Consider the following 27,368-nt stretch of genomic DNA (forward strand, 5'->3'; position numbering starts at 1 on the left):
ACTCTGTATATAGATCACCTGATAAGTGTTAAAAACATGGAAAGGGTATTTTTGCTAAATTACTCCTTCACTAAACATAAACTTGTAACACTTTAAAAAAAAACTTTAAAAATGCATTTCTTAAGTCACATACTAATTTTATATTTACATTTTACTTTATAACAAAACAATTTATTGGCAAAGTATTACTATACTATTTAAGATATTTCATGGTTTTGGTACAGTAAGTGTTAAGCAAAGCGGGCACAGAAAATGAAATACGACTACAGACAGTCCAAAACAAGTTGCACTAAGCATTTGGTTTGCTGTATTGATTATTTTATAATGTGACCAAGAACTTACAGAATCAGAAAAAATTACGAATTGATCAACTTTTTATTATAAGGAAAAAAGAATTTGGAACATGGCAAACCAGGCAGCAAGATTCAGATTTTCCTGCACATTTTTTCAGAAATGTACACAGCCTTCAGCATCATTTTTTTCTTCCATAACAGTTTGCATTTTTTTTTAAAAAGGTTGATTTAAAAACAAAATTTAAGCATTGTAAACCAAAATTTTCTTCTTATTATTGGTTTTAATGCTATTGGCATGGTAGGCTGGGAGGAATAAGAAGTGTTGCTTTGGGGTTGGTTTTTCCCTTTGCCAAGAGTTCAGGTTACATAGAAGTTCTTCAGTTTCCAAAGTGCTGCCCCTGCTCCTATAACCCAAACTCTTGCATTCTCCCAACAGCACTTACAATACAAACACCTCAAAGACAGGCAAGTCAGTAGATAGTTTAATAGATTAGTTAACATCAGTTAATATATATTCTATAGTATATGCTAATGAAGATACTAACACCCTAATAATCTAGATCCTGAATTAGTCCACAACAGATGCAGCCAAAATGTCATGTGATAAGATTCATAACTGGAGCCTTTTAACAGGAAGTAATTCTGCTTACAGTTGTCTCAATTCTCTAAAGCATATTGTTACATTGTGTTTATCATGATTTGTTACAAGTTCCGTTACAAAACTTTTTATAAGCTCATCTCAAATGACTTTTAAAGCAAGACAGCAATATATTTCAACTGTAATTTCTAGATAGTGTAAATACTTCAACTGACTTACTTGTTATAACCATCACTTTTGAGAATATAGCTTTACTGCTGGCGTCTGTCTGCAAGTCATAAAAGAAAAATGGATTAAGTTAAAATTTTACATTATATATTTCCACCTGAATACCAAGTGAGTTAAATTCCATAATCCATAAATTCCATAATCTACTATCAACAGGTCAGCACCCATCATTTTCCTACCACATCAAAACCACTGCTGCAAGTTAATGCTAGACATTTACAAAAGGCAGAAGATAGATCATGCCTACAGTAACACTGTCTCACATATATTTCTGTAAATTTTTTTTATTACTTTTCTATCTGCTATGTAACTTATGAACAGCACAAATGGGTTATTTATGTAACTGTTTTCCATCTAAAGCCTTATATTTCAAAATATAAAACAAACAGCAAGCATTAAATTCACTTTATCTTCTGTTTCAGATATTGATTCTAAGTAGTCTTGGCAGTAGTTCCTACTTTATTGTAAGGAATGGAGCAAGTCATTAAGACAATTGCTACCCCAGTTCAGCTGAACAGGGAGGGCAGATGAGAGCAGTGAAATTGTGAAAGTAATAAATTGGGGACCATGACAACAACAACAAAAAAAAATGAAAACATAACTGCATTTCAGTATATCAGTGAAGCTTAGATTTCAGTGAAACTGTTGCTGATACAAAGTCATCCAACAGCATCTTACAAGCAAAATAAGTTACACAAAACAGACTTTTTATCTCATTTATTTTCCTTTTGTCAGTAATTCTTCTGGTACTAATTCTGATACAAACGCCACAAGCAAAGTTCACCCTATGAGTTAGTTCTGACACTGAGTAAATGGAAGAGGGAAAAAAAAAATACAACGAATTTCACAGCAAGGAAAAACTACATAACAAGTAGATTTTCTTGGGACTATATTTCTAACAAATAAGTGATGCTTTTACAACATATCATCTACTACTGAAGGTAAACAAACTAGTTTCCAAGACACCTTCTCCATACTTTTAGCGGTAATCCATAATATTCTACAGATTAGGAAGTTTTATGGTATTACACTGAAGTTTGAAATATTAAGGAATTATCAGTAAAAATGACAAAGGGAATCCTTAATTGTAGTGTTAAGATAACACCCTAATCATCTTCAGAAAAGTGTTCAAAGGGGGATGAAAGAAGAAAAAAACCAAATTGAGATCTTTCACTGCTGTGTAGTAAGTGTTCTTAAACAACTCTGAAATCTTTGTAAGATTCGTATGAAAATTGGAAAATTGGAACTGAAAGAAAATTCAAGCTTACAGCAGCGTTGTCAAAAGCACATAGACCCATCAGCTTTCACACCGTAAAGAAAACTGCTCTTCTACCAATTGAATTCTGAGAGATCAGCTTTGGTGGCATAATTTACGAATTCTGCAAACCTTGACGCCTGTTCTGTCTAGATTAGGAGAAATTACGATCGACAAAAATGGAAAGTTTCTTAACACATTTTTAGTCTCCTTAATAATGCTTACACTGGGAGAGTCTGAAGAGGAAAAAAGGAGAACGCCTATGGAGTTTCACTAAATGTCAAAAAGGTTTTCCAAGATGATAAAAAACAGTGGACTGGAAAGTTCAAACACTTAGAACCACAGAATAATGTAGGCTGGAAGCAACAACTGTAGGTCACCTGGTTGAACTGCCTACTTAAAGCAGGTCTAACTAAGATCAGGTTTTGCTCCAGGCCTCATCTGGTTACATTTTAAAGATTTACAAGGACGAAGACTTCAAAAACCTCTCTGGGCCACCTGCTCTCATATTTGATCACCCTTACAGCAATTCTTTTTCCTTACTACCTAATCAAAATTTCCTTGTGGCAGCTTCTGTACACTGCTTCCTGTCCTAACGCTCTTCATCTCTGAGAGCTCTTACAATGCCTACACTTGCCACAGGGACAACATCTACGGGAAATCAAATCACCAATTAAGCTATAATGATCGGGTGGAGAAATTAGACCAAAGTGAAAAAGCATGTATGGTAACACCAAGTCATATTTTACAAGCTTACTAGTTCATTTCAGTTTTGCTTTCTGAAAGAAAACAAAGTTTCTACAGCTCTGAATGGCTAATGGTATTTCTATCAAGATTATTACTGCCTTGAACCGTATGTCCCTTCGGTTTATGATTATCAGAACGCATTCTTATCTTCAACACAATGATTTAATTGCTTGAATTAATTATCAATTTTGGGGAAAAAAAAATAACAAGCAAACATACAAGGAGCATCAAAGAAATAAAAGTTCTGGTAAAAACAGCTAAGCATCTGATTGGCATAATGGGCAAGGTTTGAGGTAGGTTGCTAGGATGACCTGTGCAGGAGGTGGCCAGGGACTGCTCTGTACTGGTCTAAGCACCTTCCAGCCAACTCTACAACCAACAAACCGAGCCACCAAAATCTCAACCAGTCAGAGGAGCCCACGGTGCCTCTGAGAAAACATACTTAAGAAAGGAGACAGTGGAGAAAATATGACTCTAAAGGGACTATGGCTGGTGGAGGAACCGACACTGGACCAGCAGGCAAGAAACCAGGAGCAGCAAAAGGAAAGAAACCGCCATGCCCTGACCCATCTCCAAAGGCATCACCAAAGGGACTGTGCACAGTGTGTGGTGAGACTGGAAACAGCAAAGCAGGAAAGAGAGTAATCCAAAGGGGAGGTAAAGGCTGTTTCTCTAAGCGTTTCTTTGTTCGCTTTTATTTCTCAATACCAGAATCAATAATTTAAAGCTTATGTTAATGGACAATAAACTAAGTAAAATTCCCTGACTCAAAACCTTTTTGTTGCCCACTACAACATCTCAGACCTATCCCAAGTCCCCTAAGTTCTCCCATGCATGGAGAGAACTAAGTTCTCACCGCATGGGAGAATATTGAAGCGTACTTGAAAAGAATATTCAAGTGTACAAAATTAGTGCTTAATAGCAAAAGATAGGATGAAAGCCACATGGACAAATGCAAATATGTAAACCGCATACACTGTTTTGAACACAATGCTTATGCAGGCATCTATCAAAATCTTCATATTTAATTCCGTATCATATTTGCTGTTTAACAATTAAGAAAGAGCTTTTATTACATGTCCCTGAAAACAAAAAGAAAAGTTGAAATTTTGCTTTCAACTGAAATGCAGAAAGTATCGAGAAAATAACTCGGGTTTTAAACACCTAAGTGCATTTAAACTACACTAAAGAATATAAAACAGTACATGAAAAATATTTCAGTAGCATCAAAAAACACAATGAAGTGCTGTTACACTAACAATTACTGCACTCTGAATTTAATACAACATTGCAGCATGTTTTAAATGCACTAAGTAAAAATTATGAATTTCACTGCAATCAGGACTGAAACAGTAAGGGATACATTTTTATTTGATTAGTTTTTCTCTGCCTGCAAGACAGCATTTCTAAGCAGATACATTAGATAATCCAACCACACGGGCACTCTTCCTGGTTCAGGTCATTCCAGCAAATGGATAAATCAATCAAAAAACTTCATTAAATTTGCTGTAGTATATGAGTATATACACATAGAGAAAATAAAAATGACATACACATATATGAATGTGAGCGTGGCAACATTTTCTACTATATATTATTTCAGTTAAAAAAGCACCAGATTAAACCTTGGCATTAAAGTCAAGTTCTAGTCACAAATTACATCCAGAACTTCATCTTATGAATTTCCCCCTCTCTTCTTCTCCCATTCCAAAGATGAGTACACACATACATGTGTGTATTTTACTTATATAAAAAAAAAAAAAATCAAAAAAAATCAAAATTTTACTTTATGAAAATATCCTAAATGCTCAATATTTATTTTTTCCTTCTGAGCAAATTTGTAAATAAAGAATTCAGTTATAGTCTGATATCTCCAATACAACACTTAAGAAGTTTCTGAGAAACAGGTAACCTGTTGGAATAAAAATATTCTGATTTCTTCAATGTTACTAATGATACATGAGATAAGAAGTTAGGGTATACAGGTATTTTTTCTTAATTGCTTGATTCGGCAGTCAAAAATAGTATTTTCAAAAGCCAGAATAATCCTGGCAAGATGTAACTCAAACATTGACAGCAAATATTTAAGTATGAAGTGACTGGCAAAATCTTTTAAAAATTTTTATAACACCTCTTCAATTTTACTAATAAATGTGTATACACATTTCCTATCGCAAGTGTAGTCTAATGGAATATCAGGGAACTTTCACAATATATTCTATATGCCATTAAAATAAACTAGAAATAGTCAAACAAATGGAATTCAAAAAAGAGCATATTAAGTTTAAACTGCACATTCATTACGGGATAAAGATAAGTTGAACTCACTTTGGGTTGTTTTATTAGGTCAACTAAATCTTTTACTTGATGCCGTAGCAGGTTTTGACATTTCCACATTTCATTCAATGCTCTAAAAATAAAAAAAGAAAGAAAGTTGTCAAAATAGTCTATTCAATAAATAACATAACTGTCCAATAAAAGCCTTTAAATTCTTTTCAGTTCTGACTCAGAAATGTGCTTATCACCTGAACTTTCACTGCTGTGTGAGCAAATAGTTAAATGGTTCCTAATGGCATGATATGGAAAACAAAAAGTGAGATTTTGAAACAAGTTTCATCTCAGATGCTTAAGGACACTGCCTTTAAAAGAAGTAACTAATGTCTGGCCCATAAAGAACTCATTTGTACAAGCCTGAAATCACTCTTCTAAAAACATTCCAGGAAACAGGCTAAAAAGAAGATGTTTAAGATTTTTATCATCAAAACAATGTTATTCTTGCACACAAAAAGTGGCTACTACATGAATAAAAAGCAAAAAGTGGACACGATTAGACTTGTAAGAGACGCATTAGAGATATTCGGACAAAACCAAGAATTAGCACACTTTCTACGAAAAGTAAGCCATATAAATTTAAAGAAGCCACAGTTTCATTTGAAAATTTTCCAGCATCCACAAGTAAAATGTCATTTCTATATAACTAACTGAACATACAATGTCTTAAAAATTAGTATTGCTACATATGAAAACTGTAGAATTCAGAAGTTGTTACCTGAATAACAAGTACTAAAAAGAACCCATTCTGCACTTTTACTTAGCCTATACTAAAAATTACTGTAACAGTAACTTTTTATTTTTAATATACTATTCCTAGTTTGTTACACTGTAGTATCTTTAGGCAGGTAAAAATGCAAGGGGTTCTAACAAATTCCTGTAGTATTTGAAAGCTTTGGCGTTTTTTAAACCATTTTTTCCATATACAAAGCTTTTTCTTGTCTCCCTTCTGAGAAAAAACTGTATTTAAGTGACTGAGTACTACTAAATGAAAAACAAAGTAAAACTAAATTCAATCAAACTGTGAACATTACAGCAGCAAAACTGTTATTAGTCAAATTTATGCACATATACCCATTTTAAGCAAAATGCACACTGAAGAAGGAAGGACAAGCAAGTAATTCCTTCCCATTCCCAAGTCATCGTGGCTGCTAAAACAAGGAGTATGTTAACTGAGAAGCTGCCAGATAAGATCTAGGGCAAGTGAATACTGCTATCTATGCTATCTGTTTTCAAACATAAAAGGAATGACATGCATTCAAGCTTCTTTCCAGATCTTTGACACTACTTTTTTCAGCTGTTTATGGTTAAAAGGTACCATGCCTTGTTAGAAACCACCCTATTAATTGGTTGCGGTGTTTTTTGGTTGTGGCTGGTTGTTTCTTTTCCTCAAAATCCCACTTTAAAAATAGATACTATTGTTACATTCTGTTTTCTGATAGTTCATAAACCACTTCTGTCCTCTGCCTTAGGCTACTCATAACAATTTAGAAATAATTTACAATAGTATTTGTATTAAAAATTATTTGGGAAAAAGTCACATAGCACATACTTCACGGCATTTGAATCCAGTGTTGCATACAGGTAGTACAAACATTTCATTCGTTCATTTGTTTCCAAGTTGTGAGGGACCATGTACTGAGCAAAGATGCGTTCAACAAGTAATCTGAAAGACAGGATTAAGAAACTTAAACTGTAAAGGAAGAAAGTGGTCTTGAATTGCTGAAACATTCATTGACAGATTTTCAGACCTCTCTGAAGATCAGTTGTTGCATGTAAAGACAGTGTTATTGAAAAACCTAAAGTTCATGTTACTTAACTTTCAATAGAACTCAGCATAAATTAATAAAAAATATATCATTACAGAACACAATATTAATGTTAGCAGTAGAACATTTAAGAGATGACATTATCAAAATCAGATGTATTAATCTAGACAGGAATCAAAGGATTTTAGAGAAGGATATCTCTTAATTATCAGCACAAGGACCTTATCAGTGAATTTCATTAGAGGTCAGTATTGCAGTAAATTCAGAAATTGACCCAAATTAATGTGCTTAAAATAAAAAAAAAGAAATATCATGTTGATTATATTTCACATTATCATGAAGCCCAGAAGGAGAATTCAAATACTAGTCAGGAGCAGCTGATTTCCCTCCACCCCTCCTGGTTAACCCTTTCCCAAGGGTTAAGTTTATCACATTTCTTTTGCTTCTGCAATAAAAATGCGGGTACGTTCACATAGGAATTATTAAAAGCTTCAGCTATAACATGGAAGCTCCTTATCTGGAAACAGGAGGAGAGAAAGGTTTGGGTCTGCCAGTTACCTAGGCAAGGCTGAGAAGAAGAAACAAACGGAAAACTAAGCCCACGTTGCAATCTTAAATACTGAGAAGGCCCAAGGCTTTTGCGTACTGAGGTTAATGTTAACAGAATGAAGTAAACAGATTAAAAAAAAAAAACTGATCACAAACATTTAGGCTAGAAAAGAGAAGAAAATCCTTATGCACAACTGAAGCAGATGGTCAAAACCCAAACTCAGCTAGTTTATAAGATCCTGAAGTTGAAGAGAAATCTCACAGTGGGAAAGACTGGATCTGAAGATCCAGACAGTCTGTCTACTTCTATGGTATCATGAAATAATTGCTTATTTTGGAGATGACTTTCTGAGGCCACGAGTTTTTTGAAAAGACTTATACGGGTATGCAATGCCATACGTGTTCGAACATGCCATGAAGGTCCAAAGGCTCATTTCTAAAGCCACCAAGATGTCCTTGATTAGTCAAGGTGCAGTAATTCCCAAACTAGTTCCCCATGTGAAAACATCTATTTTTCAATACGAACAACTATATACAATGGTATAACAGAGATACTGCTTTCACCACAAATCCAGGACAAGACTCTAATTCATGGCTATTATAGTACAGAAAAATCTAATCTTCTGCAGAGTCAGATGCCTTAACTGTTGTCGCTACACGTACTAGACTTACCTTTAAAGCACACAGGAACAAAAGACAAATCTAAAGCAAGACTGTTAAAGCAATTTCACTTGCTGAATTTTAACATAAAAATTAGCAAGCTCCTGAAGCACAAACAAAACTCTCATTTACTGAAGCAGTGGTGAAGTACAGGTTGGAATATTCCAACATTTTTAGCTATCTCACCCTTTAGAATCACTTTTGGCCTTAAAAAGGAGAAAAAAAAGTGCAAGAAAACAACACAGGACAATGTTTGGCTGTAGCTATATAAGATTACGCACTGAATCAAAACAGAGAGGACTATCAAGTGTCCTCCTTGTCAGCACTTAAGCACAAAGGAAAACCAGATCTGCATAGTAAGTTACCACACTTATCCACAGACTCACCTAGCTTTCACAACTGACTTACCGGTCATCAATACTGTTTTGATAATATATATGCAGAAGTTTATCTTTGATCCACGATATCTGTTTTGCCGCTTCTTTTCCTGCTTCTGATTGTAATGAATATTTCTTGTATACCTGTGCAAGTCCCATCATAGCTTCTTTCCTCACTCTCCACTTGAGAAAGAGAAACAGTACCCAGTTTAGCAGTTCAAAACTCAAAACTGAAAACACTACCTTTTGAGGAAGGTATTTCTTATTCTATGCCAAAATGAAAACGAGTTTTAAAGGCAACAATTTCTCATTGGAACGTATATTGCATCATACCTGTTATGCTAAACCCTTCAACATCAGTATCTACGATGCAAGTAGAATTTAGAATTGTTATAAATTTCAGCTAACACCCTTTCTCACTGATCTAAACTGAATATTTGTGATTACGGGTATAAGAGGGGAAAGCATGTTGCCAAACTGAAAAGATCAGGTAATAATGTCAATTTTAAACCGTCCTCTGACAGTGGAACTCAATAGTGGAATATGCAGTAATTTACAATACATTTTGAAACCTGAATGCAAAATTTCTTATGAAAACTGTTAGAATGTTTTACAAGAGTCTCAGTTTACTCTAAAAAATTACTAAAACTTGACAAGTGGAACAACATCGTTGTGCTTCAGCCTTTTTTATCATACTATCCTAAATAAAAATACAGCACAATGCAAAATGTGGCATTTCAACCAGGGGCAAAACATACCTCATTAAAGTAGACCACTTCAAAACTTTTTGCATTATGTTGGTTTTCATTGGTCATTTTAAGATAAATTCAGCATTTTTTAGAAGCACTGCTTTTTAAAAAGCCGAATTACAGTCTAGACATATAAGCCACAGCAATTATTAGTACTAATTATGTCTTACCCGCTTGTCCAGTGTTCGTTCTCTGACAAAATTAAGCAGGTGATCATTGACAAGCAAAAGATCTTTTTTAGCAGCAGTAACTATGGACACTATAACATCATGCCTTATGGCCTCTTCAGGATCATGTGACCTTACTTTAAGATATTCTGGGAAAAAAAATAGAACAAGTATTTCATTGTAAAGATACAAATCTAGCTACTTTTCTTTTTCTAGACAGTACTCAACTGACAAAAGCAGAAAACATGATTGTCTACTGTTTTGAGCATCAACAGTAAGAAACCAGTAGTTTTCTCTAAGATTAACTGGAATGCCAGTGAAACTTTGTATTTGCTTAGAACATCAAAAATTCATATTTCTCACATTATGGAAGTCATGGGGTTGCATTTTTATTATTTCTTATAATAGTTAGGCTACATCTACATTAGAACTATTATAGCCAAACAGAACTGGATCTGTAGAGTAGAACAGACAGTGCTGAGAACTTGATAACCACACTATATACATTTTAAAGTCTTACTTCAGGCTAGAGGCTACTCTCTTCCTGCAGACTCCATCCCCTTTGGCTGCTGGAGCACATTAGTTACAGAAGTTGTGGTCAGGAGTGCATTATCCACAAGGAATCTACTTCACATGCTCCAGGAACACTCCACAGTGAGAGCCATGTAAGCATTGTAAGCAGGGACAAATCAAGAGACATACTTCAAAAGCATGCTCTTTGACCAAGCTATAATGCTTATTTAGACACATGCTAGTTTATTCATCTTAAAACATTTTTGCTACATCACTTTGGCCCATTGCTACTGACTTAGTAGCATTACAATTCTTATACTACCAACATTTTAAAGATTTCTGCTTATATGTGGCAAACACGTTAGGTACCTACTACCATTTTAGAAAGCTCACAAATAAAATGGCAAAGTTCAATTATCTTTTTAGAAGTATGTACTGTAAGTTAATTTAGAAGCACAAATGGGTAGGAAAACATACACAAAAGTTACTAAGATCACTGTACATGGCACACAGCAGTGAAACACTGAGAACATTAAGAAACACTGAAAATTCAAAGTTCACTCTGAATAAAGTAAACAGAAGTTACTGTTCTCTTATTACTGTTCAATGATCAGTGAAAATTTTCGAGTCTCGTCTGAAATACTGGCCATTAACATTTCTGGTAATCAGCACAAGTGTCAAAAGAGCACATCAAGAAATCAAGCTTTGCACTTAAGTAGGTTACGAATTTGAAATCCAAATAAGACTTTAAACAAAAAACCAGTTTTGTTCCACAGGATCACATAATAAACTAAAACAAAGAACAATGCCATTACACAGAACAAGTCTGGTCTCAAACACCAGTGAGTGAAATTTTTCAACAATTTGAGTTCAATAAGTGCTGTGGGGAGAGAGAGGAGGGGCAAGCACAATTACATTTCCCAGAGGATACCATTAGAGGGGGCACAAAGTCTTTCTGCAATGTAAAAAAGAAAAAGAATATTCTTGAAAATACAATTGTCATAATCAAAGAGGAAATATCTTTACCATTCCAGTAAGGAAAGGTCCAGAAACTTTTTTTTTTTTTTAAGATGGCTTAACAATACCAATAACTATGAGATGATTCTAGCCTGCCAGTATTTGTGTCTAACTTGACAAATGGGCAGGCACACAGGAAAGCAATCCCACGCACTTAACAGCCCTCTAAATTCCCTCCTTAGAGCAAAAGAACAAAGATATTACCTCCAAAAAATTACAAGTAGTCTATTGATCAGGGGGAGATACAGTACCCATATGCACTTTGAGGGCAAAGAAACCAAACCAACCCAATTCTCTTTTATTACACTTTTCATGAAGACATAGGGAACAACAAACACTTCTATCTATGCCAGTTGCCTTCTTCCTACAGAGGTCTTGAGTTACAGGCTGCGTTTGTTCTGACGGAGCAGGAACCAATGGCTGTGGTCACAGTTAGGAGGACTGCTTTCATGTTTTAGACAGTGGCTGCATAATATTTCAGCTTTGCGGAACTGAAGTCTCCACTCCACACACTAATTAATAAATGCCATGACCACTAGGTGAGCCAGGCTGTCTTTGCCTGATCCCATGGGGCTTAATTTCACCAGCAGTTGAGAATGCAACTACTGTAAGAGAAGGAGAGTGATCTCTCTGGTTAAGGCATTCGTCATGTACAAACCCCTCAGCCTGAGAAGCCGCACTGAAGGCAGGGACTCTATGACTGAGAGGTACAACGTCAATGATGTTCTCCTCAACCTCTGACAAATAACCTTCCTGATTTTTTCAGGACACTTAACATTGTATTTTGATGTTATAATGTATCTGGTACCTGTTAAGTCTTTTGCTAGGTCAGGATGGTTCATAAGGCAGTGACTTGCAAATTTCACACATTCAAGACGAATAGGTACATGGATATCATTAAACCTATTTAGAAACAAGACAATGCATTACAACAACAACAAAAATATCACTTTTACCAAAGCAATTAGTTCATTTCTACACAAATATCAAATACTTGTGAAAATATTTTTTACACTTCCCAGGCACTGTTACATGCACCTCTGAATTCACAGTACTAAGTAGACTGTCTTTTAGCTTAAGAAAAAATTCCCCATTCTCATTAATTCATGTTCTGAACATGAAGAGAAATATCCTTTCATGGTACACATGAAAAACTGAGGCAGACAACAATTACTTATTAGAAAGATGCCTGACATTTTAACTATCTTTTTTGTAACGCTGCACATAATTAACGACGAACCGTATATCAGCAACTAAAAGTTTACTAAGACTGCGATATTCATCCCCTTTTTAAAGAGTATGATAGAACAGCAAAAAAGGGGCAACTAGCCTAGTGTAAATTTCTTAAGAGATGGATGACTTCAACTTCTGTAAGGTTTCCTTTCAAAAGGCTGAATTAGATTTGATGCTTGAAACCTAGTATTTTCTTGTGTTTCATTTCACTATCAGTAATTTTATAATAAACCTATTGATGTAATGAGAGTTACAAACAACTCTTTTGAAAAAATAAATGTATTTTCTAGCTATCCTCAAAATGCTTGGCTTTACACAAATTAAAAATCAAAGTTTAAACAATGAAATGCTTATTTATCAAATAAAAAGGTTTTAAGGAATAACTGTTTTAGTAAAAACCAGGTATGTATTCAAAATAAAGAGATTTTAAGAATGGTTCGTTTAATAATACAGCTATTATAACTTAGTTAAAAATCCTTGAAAATACTAAGTACATGCATGCAGTTCATAACTAGTTGAAAACAGTAATTATGAACAACAGATTGCACATATTCACACTGCTTCACATTATAACACAATGAAGCATTTTCCTTTGGGCCCAATTAGATCTGGCATTTTTCGATGACATGCAATGTTTTAAATAGTTATATACTTTCAAGCAAGAGGCCTTACCCAATTAAATTTCCCATACTTTTCTTTGCATTTCTTTGAGGACTCTGGTTTTGATACAATTGAATGCTAATTTATAAATTACCACATTTTTAATAATTTATAGAATTTATCCTCATTTACTCAAATCAACAACATTTTCATCATAGTAGCCGTATTTAAATTTCTCCTGACTACAGGCTCCAGTTGTATTTTATATCTCATACTGTCAAAATATTTCCAAAACAAAAGACTAAGTGTTTTTGCAGCACTGTAAACACTACATACCTCTTTTTAAGGCACGCCTACCACCAAAAAAATTGAAAGCAGCATACAAATACTGTACATAAAAGCCTCAAAACCAGTTCTAGTATCACCCGATACTGCAAATCTCATTTGATGCTGTTTTAGAATTAATCCATGATTGAGCAGTTCCACTTGTGAAGAAATTAAACTATTCCTTTTTTTTTTGACAAGGGCAATAAAGATAGTTGCCAAAAAATGAATTATGAAAGAATCGCTGATGCAGAAGATGTATGTAAAATAACCTCTTTAGCATTATATGTCAGATTTCAGATAAAGCAGCAGGTGCGAACGAACACTTAGCTGTGTCACTTTAAAAAAATAAAAGCTGAATTATACTTCATTGAATGTTTTTCCTCCCCTAGGAAGGGAACTAAACCAGCACATACCTCCCCAGGTAGCACTGCCAAAGTGGTTTGTTTTGAGATGCCAACTCTGAATCCTTCGCCCCAAACATTTTTGCTAGAAGTTTTACAACCTGCAGGCGTTCTTCATTGTCATTGCTCTGGAAAATGAACACATTATTTTTTAAATTAAAAAAAGCCACAACAAAAAAACCCACAAAACAAAAAACAGAATACTGCTTTGTACAGCTTTTACATCAATACACTTCTACACTTCTAGAAATATCATAGTATAGATTAATAGATTTTTATGGTATACAAATGTATATCTCAGGACAAAAAGCCTTCACTATTATTGGGAAAAGATAAAATAATAAAAGGCAGTGAAAACAGAAAAACAATGTGAACACAGCCTGGTGAAAAAATACACAGATATGTACACAACTCTCATTTGCAGGTTACTGATCCTGTTGGGAAATCCAGTATGTGCCTGTACAGGCTTACACAAATTCAAGCACAACACAAACCCACAAAACGCCTTCTACATTTATCTGCATATAAAGGTTTACTATTCTCTAGAATAGTAGTTAATTACAGAAATTTAGTTTAAAAGAAAAAAGTTTTCCGAAAGCCAATTTTTAGAGAACATCACATTAAATACCCAAGATCCAAGAGACACGAGATCTGGTCTTGTATTTAAAAATGCTGAGTTACCACAGCTACTTTTCTTTCTGATTAAAAACTAGCACTAACAGACATAAAACAGGGCTTTCTCCAGTGTATTTTCATTGACACTGGGTTGCATCACACTTGTTTAATACAAGACACAGCACTTGAAGCTTTAGACATACTTTGGAAACGTGTGCTAAGATTTGTGCAACTAGCATGTGCTTCCTATTCATCAATTTTTCTTTTCCTTATTGAAGAAAACAAAAAAGGAAAAACTGGTTGCAAAACTGCTTTGAAAACACAATAGCTGAAGTTACTTGATATTAACTAGATGTTATTCGCCCCTTATTATTTCAGTCTTTTTTCCAGTAAGAGAGACAAGGACTGTATAAAATACTGTTCTTTTTCTACCATCTTTGACATTCTTACTAGTTCAACATCACCTTTTGAATGTGAACAAGAAATAAGAGCACAATGTAGCTGTCAAAGTTCTCTAATATGACAACACAGTCTTAAAGACCAACTATTTCTCCTGACCCAATACCATAAATGGGCTGAAAAGTTTGCAAGTATGTCCTTTTAATTCAGCTCCCTAAGAACAGTAAAGGCATTTGTAAAAATCCTTAAAGTAACAGGGCAAGAAAAGTAAAGGATGAAATCTCCAACAATAATATATTACTACATCACAGAAGACACTAGTCCTTCCAAATGCATTTCAGTCTTAAGTATTAGCAGCATTATTAGTGAATCTATTAATATGTTTGTCTGCATTTGACTGTTTTTTTCCAATTAAAGTTCAGACTGACGTTACTGAAAGCCTTCTACAACCTCCTCCTCTTAATCTGCAGTAACTGTTATCTTTTGTTCTTACTGAGTTTCAACTTGTAAGTGCCCATTACACTACAATTCTTACTCTGTACCTTCATGGTTAAGAATTTAAAATTTTTTTGAGGCCTCTAGTAGTCCAATCTCCATTAGTCAAATCCCATCCACTCTCACCTAAACCAATAAAGTATTAAAAATATTAAGCACCCTTCATTCCTCTAGGTAACCAACACAGATCCAGAACAAGGCACCCCAGGGGATGGGGAGCACACTAGACATTCAGCTACTTAATTACACAGCCAGAAATACAGTAAAAAAGAAAAGAGACATTAAAAAAGCAAACCAAAATGTCCTTAATGAAGGAAGCAGCTTTCACTGTATTAGCCACTAATCCAATTATAAGATGACCCACTCATATTTAGTCCTTTTCGTAGAAACATTGAGTATTTGTGATTATGGACCAAAAGTATTTGGTACTTTCTAAATTTGTGCACAGATGTTAGTCTTCTTGAAACATTCTTAAATAAGCTTCTAAAGGTAATAAAAATAAACCTGGACTTATTAAATGAATGCATCAGTGCTAGAGTCTCTTTCCTTTATTCTACTTTAAGTTCTACTTCTTTCTCTGAGGAAAAAAAAAAAGAATATAAGAAACTCTGAGAAAATCTTCATCTTCTCCATTCTATAAGACATTGTGTACTTGAAAAGTCACATTCTTCATCTCTTTTCTTAGGTATGATGCAGCATTCTTTATGCTTAATAGTGTTCCATAATGATTTGTCAACAAGAATTGACATTGAACACCGACATTTTCAGTTCCCCATACATGCTCCCAACACAGGCAGCTGCTCTTCTGCCTAGATGTAATTAACAGCTGATGTTGGTCAGACACTGCTACCAAGTCCAAAAAAATAAGCAGCACTGAGGATCTGAAGGGATTTGGGAGTGCAAGCGGACACATAACCTGAAATTTGCCAAAAATTTTATCTACAATATCCATGAAGAAAGGCAGCTCTATAAAACAAAGGTCAATGTTTTATTGATTTTATTCATTACATCATATTAGTTTAGTAACGTAGTAAAATAAAGCCCTAAAGCCTGTTACGGTTATTTCCTAAATACTGTATTCATGAGCTTTTCATTCTCCTTAACATTAAAGTGGTATTCACTTTCAGTAATAAAAATTTTTAAAATTCAAGTATCAAATTCAAATGAATCAATTTCCTCTACAAGTTGACCTACAATACATTCCTACCTCTGTTCTCTCCTGCACCAATAAGCTTTCTGTGTCAATGCTACATCTCTAAACACACCACCTTACAATGCCAAGCTCAGGCGCAAATGACCGATCCTCACAGAAGAGAAATGAACTTCAGTGTGCGTTCTTCTGCTAATCCTTCAGACTCCTTTCCAAAATTAGGATAAAAAAAAGTAACTACTAGTAAGAAGCAACCATGATTTGACACAGTTGTCAGCGTGTTAGAGTTTAAGGATACTCTTTGGGAATATTACAGAATCACAGAATCTAATCTACCCCTTTTCTGCCACATGAGAACACAGGAGCTTTCTTCTTTACAAAAATCTATAAGGGTGTGGTGGGTTGACCCTGGCCAAAAGCCAAACACTCACCCAGCCTCTCACTCGCTGTCCTCTCCTGTACAGAGAGGGGCAAGGGGAAAAAAGAACAAAGCTGAAAAGACTCAAGGATCAAGATAATGACAGTTTAATAGGTAATGAAAAAGCTGTGTGCACAAGTAAAGCAAAAAGAGGAATTGTCATTACTTCCCATTGGCAGGCAGATGTCCCTCCCACCAGTCACTGGAAAGCAAGGTCTCAGCATCGTGCTTGCTTGGGAAGACAAACACAACAAGCACAAACATCTCTTCCTTCCTTTCCCTGAGCTTTTATTGCTGAGCATGTGTCTGCCCCAGCCTACTCACTGGCAGGGGAGAGAGCCTTTACCTGTTCAGCAACAGCCAAAACAGTTGTGTGCCACCAACACTGTGTTACCTACAAAGTACAGTACCACACAGGCTGCTACGCAGGAAATTAACTCTATTCCAGCCAGATGCAAATCACTAGTTTGTACACTTTTGCTTGGTATGTGTCATGGCATGGCACACACCTGACTCAATTTTGTTAAAACATACTTTAAAGATTCTTGGGATAGATAGGACAGAAAAGCAAGTCATGGAGTAAAGTGCACAAAAGCTGCACTTTTCGGACAATACCAGTTACTGCCAGCAACCTTTCCGTCTTCATCCAAGTCAGTATCACATACAATTCTCACTGAAGTTAAAATTAGCTGGCATCATGGCCAAACTGTATGGTCATTGGTTGTACCAAAATGGCAAGGAGCTTGAACACTAGGTGGCCACATTATTTAGGTCCAGAATAGTAAATATGCACAACAGTATTAATGAGGCACCTAAGCGCTCTCACAAGTTCTATACTAATGGTTTCATAACCCCTCCATACATGGCCAAAAATTTACTTGGTCATTGACAGGCAAGCCCTTGGATTTTTCCCCCACTCAAAGAGACAGTCTACAACTTCCATGAGATCCTGATCTCATGAAGATAAATCAAGAGGCTTCCTGCCACGAAGAGTGCAAAAGAAGTTCAGGGAAATGGAGAGCAAGAGATTTGGATCTTGTCAGGTAATAAGTCAGACACACAGAGGTTTGTTCACGTTCTTAAACTCCTACCAGCCACAGAGGCTGCCCAATCAATTGGAAAGCAGTGGAGATTGCTCAGTGAAGCTCACCTGGATGTGGGAGAAAACCGCCACCACTTCATTTTCAAAACTTACCACAGAAAATTTAGAAGCAAAGAAATAAGATACTACATGGAAGTTCTGGTTCATGTACAGAATATACAACTAGCAGAAAAGTTGCTGATACCAGAAATAATCAGTTTAGAGAAACCAAGATTGCTGTCAGAGAAATGCCTGGCACCCATACTGTGAGACCAAGTACCCTAAGGTCAGGATAAAACGTGACCAATCTCTGAAAAGAACAAACAAGTAAAGAAGAGAGCTTTCAGTGTCCTCCAAGAACAAGAGAATGTCCTCAAAATTGGAACAATCAAGATCAAGAGTAACTTCCCCACCCCACTCCCCTTCACTCTAACTCTAGTACATCCAATAGACTTCACAGATTTCAGTCTGTCCTCAGACAGAACTCAGTAGGTCTTACAAACCCAGGCAGAAAAAAGATCCACCAAGCCAAGCATACTCATGGGAGAAGCCTAGGTATGATACTTCACTAAACAAAGTTACAGTTCTTTGTAGACGAATAGTTGGAGCAGTAGGTAGTTGGAGACATTGGGCATATGAACTGTCAACAATGGGATACTGTTGAAACTTCTACAGCAGGACTGAGATCGAGTTTCTGCAAATTCTGTGAATTTAAATGATTGCTGAGTTGTCCATCAACCACACAGTCCTCCAAAAAACCAGCAAAGAGCCCTTCTTAAGCAAGAAGGGGTATGTCCACCAGCATTACTGAAGCGCATATTCCAAGATCAAATGAGAGTTTTTCCAGTATGGCCACTATTAACACCATGCACTGCATTCTATCTATGAATCTTTGCATTAGAAACAAACAACTCGACCCAAATAATTACCAGACCTTGTTTTCCAAGTACTAAGTGGAAATGAAATACACCATTTACACCATACCAGAGAGGTACTTTTAAGCTCTCTCTTATGCAGAGATGACCAAGAGGACAGCACCAAAATGTCATACAGATAATCTCCATTGGCACCTGATAATGGTTTTGTCTGTCACACAAGACAATCAGAGACCATCAACTTAGATAAGCCAGACTCAAGAGAGTCCAGAAGACTTGATAGCACAGCATGTCCATAAACAGCACCATACTTCCACATTCTCTGACAGAAACATGCACCAGTTCTGCAGCATGCTCTTAACAAGCTGATAATGCTTAGCAGCGGTAGCATTAGCTCACTAAGCTCCAGAAATTAATGTTAAGGTAAGAGTAAGGTGGCTGGTGTGACACTTCAGTCTCTGGCATCTACTGTCCTTGGGTAAAGTGTAGTGAAAGAACTCCCTGCAGTGCCAAACAAGAAAATGGAAGAATCACAGGAGCAATGTCTGCATGGAACCAAAGAGGCTGGCAGCATAGAAATACTAAAAGACCTTGATGCAGGCAGATAAATATTCAACTCAAGATTTCGAGTTGCTCCAGAGGACATTGTGGTGGTGGTATACTTCTCAGCTGGTATACTTCTCAGCCTCAGTGATGTTATTCTAAATTAAGGCCAGGCTGGATGTGGCCTTGAGCAACCTGCTCTAGTGGGAGGTGTCCCTGCCCATGGCAGGGGGGTTGGAACTCGATCTTTGAGGTCCCTTCCAACCCAAACCATTCTATGATTCTATGATGTGAACAAGGATTTTGCTTTGGGTAGAGGAATCACGGCTGGAAAGGCTCCCCTCAGCAAAAACGGACTCATTTGGCAGTAAGCACATGGCTCCAGAACCACATCATCCCATTCACCAAACAGGATTTGTCAGTAAGCACATGGCTCCAGAACCACATCATCTGTCTCCCTGACGCATCTCAAGTAAAAAGGAAGGAACAATGAACTAAACTGTATTTCTCTTTACGCACTCAGTAACAGGAAAACTACATACACCCTTAGAACACACAGATGGGAGTTTCTCAAGGATGATTCTTAAAAATCTTTAACTGTATTATAATTCTCGCAGGAATTCCTGTCTTCTTTTCTTTGACTAAGTTTCCCACTTTGTTGCCAAATGACATCCAAAAAAGTGAAGAATTTTTTTTCAGGTTGTCAGCAATCAAGTTCTATACAGTTTGCATTTGGAAATGCCATGTTACATCAGTCCTTTTTTATATGGAGGCCTAATTCTTATTTCCCAATTTTTTTTCAAGTCCTGGGCCCTCTTCATTGTTCTTCAGGCTTTATATGATACGACCAGTAAAAAAATTTTAAAATTGTGAGCTGACCTTCATTGTTCTTCAGGCTTTATACGATACGACCAGTAAAAAAATTTTAAAATTGTTTAACATCTGTATAAAAGTAACCATTTATCATTCTCTGCCGGCAAAAAGACTTTTTAGATGAGAATTTAAAACAATTTTTAGACAAGACAATTTAGACAAGAATTTAAAAAGACAGCTCTTGGATAAAAATGGCTCAAACTACAGCAAAACATAAGAAAATGCTTTAAGAAACTGATTTACTTCTTGTAAATTAAATTTCATTGAAATTATCAAAAATACTCGGTTCTGTTCAAATTCATGCAGAACTTGCCAAGTTTGCACCTGAAAATATTTTTTAAAGCATCAGCTTTCAAGTGAGCCAGAACACTGGATGTCTTGCTCAGAAGCCTGCCATGAGTCTACTCCATCTGGCCAAATTTTTTTTTAATCACTACTTTTGAAGCCAATTATAAAGAAAACGCATGTTTTCAAAAACAGAGAGCAATTACCCAATTTATCTTTGAAAAGCACAGATCATATGTCCATTTCCATGTGTTCAGTGCATGCATGATGAGATCATTCTGACACATCTTCACTCCTCAAAACTGACAACTCAACAGTTGAGGCAACCACAGCTTTCCTTCAACATCGTCTGCTTTAAGAGCAATACAAACCTCTTTAGCAGCAAAGCAGCTTTATGAGTCACTGTCCCACCACGCCAACGAGCATTATTTGATTATCTGCCCCTAGCATTTGACTTCTACTATCACACTTGCATATTCAAGAGCTGTATCAGACAATCTCATAGAACAAAAAAGGGACATCCCTGTGATTGAGGCATTTGAGCTAAATATACTCTACAAACTTAAATACCTATTAGAGTCTCCACAGTGAGTGAGCTCAAAAGGCTCAAATTATGGGTATGGATAAAGATGCAATACTACGTAATCCAGAAAAGACAAAGCCATGTAGGCAAGCTCTCAATAATATGCAGAACTCAATGAAGTTTGTTGCTATTGTTTCATTAACTTTAATCGACCTTTATTCAAAAAAGACATCTCTCCCATATGTCAATATGGGCTGCCAAGCATAATTTTTTCTTTTTTACCACCTACCCTGATCCAGGGCTTCGTCAAGCTAACAGGGATACTGCTGTCCAGTACAAAACATTAGCTGCCTTCTACCATAAGCACTCTGAGTTTCATTGAAATCACACTCCAATTTACCTGGACATGAATTTAAATTGCTTGACACCAGCTGCTGCTCTTTAGAATAAAGCCACAGGTATTGTTTGAGTGGAAAGTATTTAATCATCCCTGGCAGGTCTGCATAAAGAATGAACTTGTGTTGATCTCAGAAAAACCATAGGCTGGCCATATTTCATTAGTATTTCAGAATGTTCGTCTTCAAAATACCCTTTCAACCACAGAAAGATCTTACAGACCTCTCAACTCATTTAGAACCATAAAGTGGTTTGAGTTGGAAGAATCCTTTAAAAAACGTCTAGTCCAACTCCCCTGCCATTGGCAGAGACATCTTTCACTAGGTCAGGATGCTCAAAGTCCCATCTAACCTGACCTTGAACACCTCCATGATGGTGCATCCACAACTTCCCTGGGAAACCTGTTTGAGCATCTCATTCTTAAATCAGAATTACCCTGCTTCAAATAGATGGCTTTTTCCATTAAAAGATGGGTCAAACTACATTTGACAGCCAATAGGCATGTCTTGTTTGTCCTTATAACTTAAGGCATCAAAACTCCACACCTGAAGCAACAAGGTGATTCAAAGAGAAGCGGTACCATGCTCTCAGAATAGCCACAAACTGTACCACATTCAACAAGACAACAAGGAATAAGAGCAGTAAGAATGTAATTATTAAAAAGTAATTATTAAAATGTCTATTTGAAACATTGTTAAACTGGATCTTACAAACCTCAAAGGTGAAACACCTTACCATCAAGGGTCTAGATCACAAAGAAAAAGCTACAGTAGGGATCAAGGAGACAAAAAGCAACAAAATACATGTTCATCATGAGGTCTCTTCCAACCCTATACCATACCGTGATTCTGTGATCAACTAAAGAGAGCATACTAAATAAAGAATAGAAATGCAAACATGAAAAAAGGTGTTATAAAGTATGAGGTACAAAGAAAACATGGAAATTATTAGAGCTGAAATCATCCAGTTGAAGGGAGAGACCAGAAGACCTTGGGCTACGTGTGAGAAAAGACTGACAGTGCTGGGCTACTAAACTTGCTGATATCATCGGTAAAATAGGATACAAAAAAGAAGTTTGTATTGAAATAGTTGAATATAGGAGTCAATGAAGGAGCAGGAAGACAACTTAAGAACCTGCAGTTTTAAATGGACCTAAAGATGGAAAGGTTACTGCAATTATGGCTATGAAAAAAAAAAAAGGATGTGGCAGCAGTTAAGATTAAATCTCTTTAATAACAGCTTCAGCTGCAGAAGCACTGTTTTTACTGGAGTGAGAACAATAATTGTTTGCCATCTGTAAGAAAAGGAATCAAAGGCTGAAAAAAAGTCTACTTTTAAAGACAGACAGCAAGCGGTAAATTGAGCCCTACTTCTTTTGGAAAAGTGAATGGAAAGATAATCATTAAAAAACAACTCATCCAACAAGTGCAGTGTGCCTGCCTAGCAGCATTAGTAAAAAATAATAGGCATGAACAAGCCACTAATATAATAAATATTGCAATGAGAACAGGTCAGAGGTTCCACAAACCTAAAGTCTGTCCTCGACAATAAAATTCATGCAAGTTTTAAAAAGTTGCCCACTGCACATTAGCCCTCAAGTCTAGTAACAGATCACTTTCAAACTTAGTAATATAAAACTAATCAAATTCCCCACTTCCACAAAAACCCTGTGGAATGACAAACAGAATAAAAGTGGTGCAGAATAAAGGGAGTACCATCTGTTATAGTGAATTTCTCCAAGTGATGGAAACACTCTGAAATGGCAGAAAGTCAAGAAGAAAAATACCTATTAAAATAGATAGCTAGCACCAACTATCCTTCAGTCATAAGAAATAAGCCTGAAAACTCATAAAAGCCACTGTAGCAATGACAACAAGACATATTAATACAGCTCAATGCTCCATTTCCACCTTTCCCACACCTTCTATTTGGATAAAAATTGTCAGTACATCAGCTTCCAACTTTTCCCTGCCAAAGTTCACTATTCTGAACAGATGCAGTTTCTCTGCAGAGCTAGCAGCACAAGAACTTTCAACTTATTAAAGCCCTTAACAATAAATACTACAGTAAACAAAAGGAACAAAAGAAGTCAGATTCTCCAGTCAAAAAAGTTACATTATTTCTTGAAATATACAAGCCAAAAAAGAAAAACAACAAACCCCAACCAAAACTCAAACATACGCACTGTAAGTTCATATACTTGAAGTTAAATTACTCTTCTTGAGGCTTTTATGGGTTTTCCTTTGAACTATGGAAAGATTATATGCTTTACAAAGCAGGATAAAGTATTAGTATTATATGCCAAATAATTTGATGAACTTGTCATTAAAAAAATCATATTAATAGTCAAAGCACACACATTTCAAATACAAAGCATAAGAAGTGTTTACCTTAAGCTTAAATTCAAGCTGCGGTAGAACAGAAAGCAAGAGGTGACTGTCAATATTGTATAACTCCAGAATCAAGTCAAACACGTGCTCTGACAGGTCACTAATTGATGTTTTACCAAGCATGAGGACCTGATTGAAAAACTGGAAAATAAAACAGAGTATGTTAATAAGAGGAGTAAATATACACTCTTCTAAATCCCATGCTTGTCTACCACTAAATCTACCTTTTAATCTTACAACATTTATTTCATCACTATTTAAAAAAAAAGGGGAGGAGGAAAGGATGCAGAGGGCACACATAGATCAGGATTCTGTAGTAGAAACCTTAAAATATCATTGTGCTGTATTCAATATTACACATAAAGGAAAACACATAACAAGTGGTGTTTAGTTTACCACAGCAGGCCTACAAATAATTTAAAAAACCACAACTTTAGAGGAGTTCCAGCACATTGGATCTTTTTGTGATGTGACTATATATTTAGAGTTATTTCACTATTGAAAACAATGACTTTTAAGCATTCTACTGCTTATAGTCAAAACAAGGTTGAAACAACTGGCTAATTACTACACCACACAGTTGGCAGGTTAAGGATTTTTAAGTAAAAGCACAGGAATTAATAACTACTGTTCAGAATTTTTATTTACAAGCAGCATAATGCAGCTGTAAAGCAATTATTCTTTCTTGGTAAACTTGACAGGTTTGAGTGAAACTTCACACCTCTCAATAAAGAAAATATTTTCTAATATCGAATTTTAATTCCACACTACTTTCAACTATATCCTCTTATAATCGATGGGTAAGAATTAACTAAATAGGAGTATACTACCCCCTACTTGTAAGGGGGGGGCACATAATTTGGAAAATTATTCTCTTTGCATTAAAAAACCACACAAGTGCGGCTAAACAAAATGATACTATTTGCATCAGCCACTAATGCAACAGAATACACTTAACTGGCACTTCAGTTTTCTGTTCCCAAACTTGGGACAGATGAACATCACGACCTGCTGCACCTGACAATTTTAATCATACCAGTAAAGAAACTAAAAACATGAAAAGTACTAGTTTTTAAGGTTATAAAGTGAACCCCAAGAAGTGATACAATAGAAAAACTTGTTTTAGTAATAATGACTAGAAAATAACAGATAAGCACATTTCATTAGAAGTTAAAGACTCCATACTGTCATGCAGAAAAGTTTTCCTTTTCTGGATACAGAGTTGTGTGGAATGGATATATTCCTGGTTAGGCAACTAACTCCTACTGTGTCTTTAATATATTTTAAGAAGGAAAGTAACTTCCAAAACAAAGAAACCAGATGGCGTAATTTTATCCACTTGTGGGAAACCAAGAACAGAAGACTGCATGTACATATTTTCCATAAGGGGAAGATTCTTATTGTACAGACTTCCTTAAAACCCACAAAACGTCACCCAGTTTGTAATCTAACCCCTCACAGATTAACATTATAAACACATTCCCATGTAGCAATACCTTCCCAAACAGCAGGTTTGACTAACAGGTTTGGAGTAAGAATTTTCACTGAAGATTTTTTTTTTTTTTAAAATCTTAGAAGGTACCCATTTTCCAAGTATCACAAGCATTACAAGTTTGAAAGCGACCAAAAACATTTAAAATTTTCGATTGTTTTCAAGCTCTTGAGGTTTTGGATAGCTGCCACGAGACCTGCTAAATCCTTAACTACTTTTAAAAAAAGTGTAATATATTTTTTCTATTGTGCAGCTGAATTTAGAGCATACTCCTGTCTGACCTTTACTTCCTCTCATCTCTCTTCTCTTGCAATGTCTATGATGTCTATGCTCAATTTGGCTACAACCCTTGATCCACTCACTGGGTTTCTTTCCTTACAATCTATTCTTAGATTCTGTTTCCTCTTTTTTTTTCCATGTGACAACAGCATTAAAATTCTGGTCTATCTTAACTTATCCTAGCTTCTAAATATTCTCATCTCATCACTAGAAAAAGAATTTTGCCACTGGAACAACATGTTTATATATTTTTATCAGAAAAATATGTAAGTACATTTGGTCTTCCAGCCACATTAAGGATTAAAGTTCATTAATATAACAATTCTCTCAAAAAACAATTGAGAGTTTGTAAAAAGTTATTTTACAGCCCTATTTGACTATATGCAATCCATTCTTTTTATAATACAGCTCATTTAAAAATTGTATTGATTTCCATATTTGTTTGCAGTCTTAACTCACATTAGTAATGTATGGTTCAATTGCTTGCGCTGTCCTCTTTAGTAAAGCCTTTGCCAAATCATAGGCTTGCTTGTTTAAGTTCTGGGGGGAAAAGAAACAGAAAAAAATGTAATTATGCATTAATCTTAAAAATAAACACAAGAATTTACAAGCTACCACACACCGGTAAAAGCATTCAAGAAATAGCCAGTTCCTTTTATAATTTCAGTAGTAAAGATAATACAGTAAAAAGAAACCTACTCCGAACAGAGCTTTGTAGTCTCCACCAATACTACAGAGAAAAATCTTTCATGACAAATCAGGGCTTACTTTTCAGTTTCCCATCCAACTCAGCTATTCCAGCTGTTCCTTATCAGCTTCCCAAAAAACAGGAAAGTGGTATAAAGCAACACCAAAGCATTTACAGCAAGACTCTGAACAGGGTTGTGGCAGAAAGTACAATTCTGTCCTTGCATCAAGCATCCACCTGTGAACCATGAACCACCATCACAGTCTCTCCATAGTATCATCCCAAGATACTCTCAGTGTGTTTGACTGACATAGCAAAGCAAAAAAACCTAAACACACACATCAGAATTTCAGTCCATGAGCAAAAAAGAGGCTAAAGAATACAAACTAATGAAACACTAATATAAAAATAAAAAAATCACCACCCACAGCATTCATATAGCTCTATTTGTCTACTTGGGTTATTGGTTTGTCATTATTTCCTTCCTTTTCCAGAATACATTCTCCACCTTTAGCTGTTAGGTCCTTTCTCCAATTTCTATATCACAATTATTTTTTCAAAAAGTTTCAGAAGAAAATGCAACTCAAGACATCCTCTGCCAACTTGATTAACACGTAAAAGAATGAAGGAAAACTCTTCAATACCAAAAAAGATGTAGTCTTTTAATAGGTAAAATCTCTGTAAAAGTATAGTTCCTCAATTTTGCTTCGTCTTTGCAACTTAAAAAATCCAGCCTATTCCATTTACAGGACAACAGTATAAAGGGGCAGTTTGTAGTTGGTTTGTTGTTGTTTGGGTTTTATTTACATACATCTCATCCATAAAAGGATGAGATATATACAAAAAAACAAGCACATGCAGGCAAAGAAATACCCTGGGTGCAGCAATGCATCTTGTGTTTGCTTCTCATTATGCTATCTAAATAAAAAGATTTGCAAAGAGGTGGACAGTATTGTGTAAAACCACAGGCTTCTAGAAAAAGTGGAAACAGATTAACAATCTCTGTTAACATAAAACAACGGAAGTCTGTGACTTGCCTACTGATAGATTTA

At 35.6% G+C, this 27,368-nt stretch overlaps 1 protein-coding gene across 4 annotated transcripts in view; it reads right to left on the minus strand.

Moving 5' to 3' along the window:
* Window positions 1–27,368, minus strand: part of PDS5B (PDS5 cohesin associated factor B) — an 88,943-nt gene that overhangs the window by 46,961 nt on the left and 14,614 nt on the right. For all 4 annotated transcript variants that reach the window (XM_014965991.1, XM_014965994.1, XM_014965993.1 and 1 more), the window contains exons 6-14: window positions 26,088–26,168; window positions 23,858–23,998; window positions 13,827–13,942; window positions 12,062–12,156; window positions 9,727–9,872; window positions 8,839–8,990; window positions 7,005–7,118; window positions 5,450–5,531; window positions 1,111–1,159 (exon numbers count right to left, since the gene is read on the minus strand). In XM_014965991.1, the coding sequence (XP_014821477.1) occupies window positions 1,111–1,159; window positions 5,450–5,531; window positions 7,005–7,118; window positions 8,839–8,990; window positions 9,727–9,872; window positions 12,062–12,156; window positions 13,827–13,942; window positions 23,858–23,998; window positions 26,088–26,168 (976 nt within the window). The remainder of the gene's footprint in view (window positions 1–1,110; window positions 1,160–5,449; window positions 5,532–7,004; window positions 7,119–8,838; window positions 8,991–9,726; window positions 9,873–12,061; window positions 12,157–13,826; window positions 13,943–23,857; window positions 23,999–26,087; window positions 26,169–27,368) is intronic.

This window comes from Calidris pugnax, unplaced genomic scaffold, assembly GCF_001431845.1.
Source record: "Calidris pugnax isolate Ruff unplaced genomic scaffold, ASM143184v1 scaffold20, whole genome shotgun sequence".
NCBI classification, from domain to species: domain Eukaryota; kingdom Metazoa; phylum Chordata; class Aves; order Charadriiformes; family Scolopacidae; genus Calidris; species Calidris pugnax.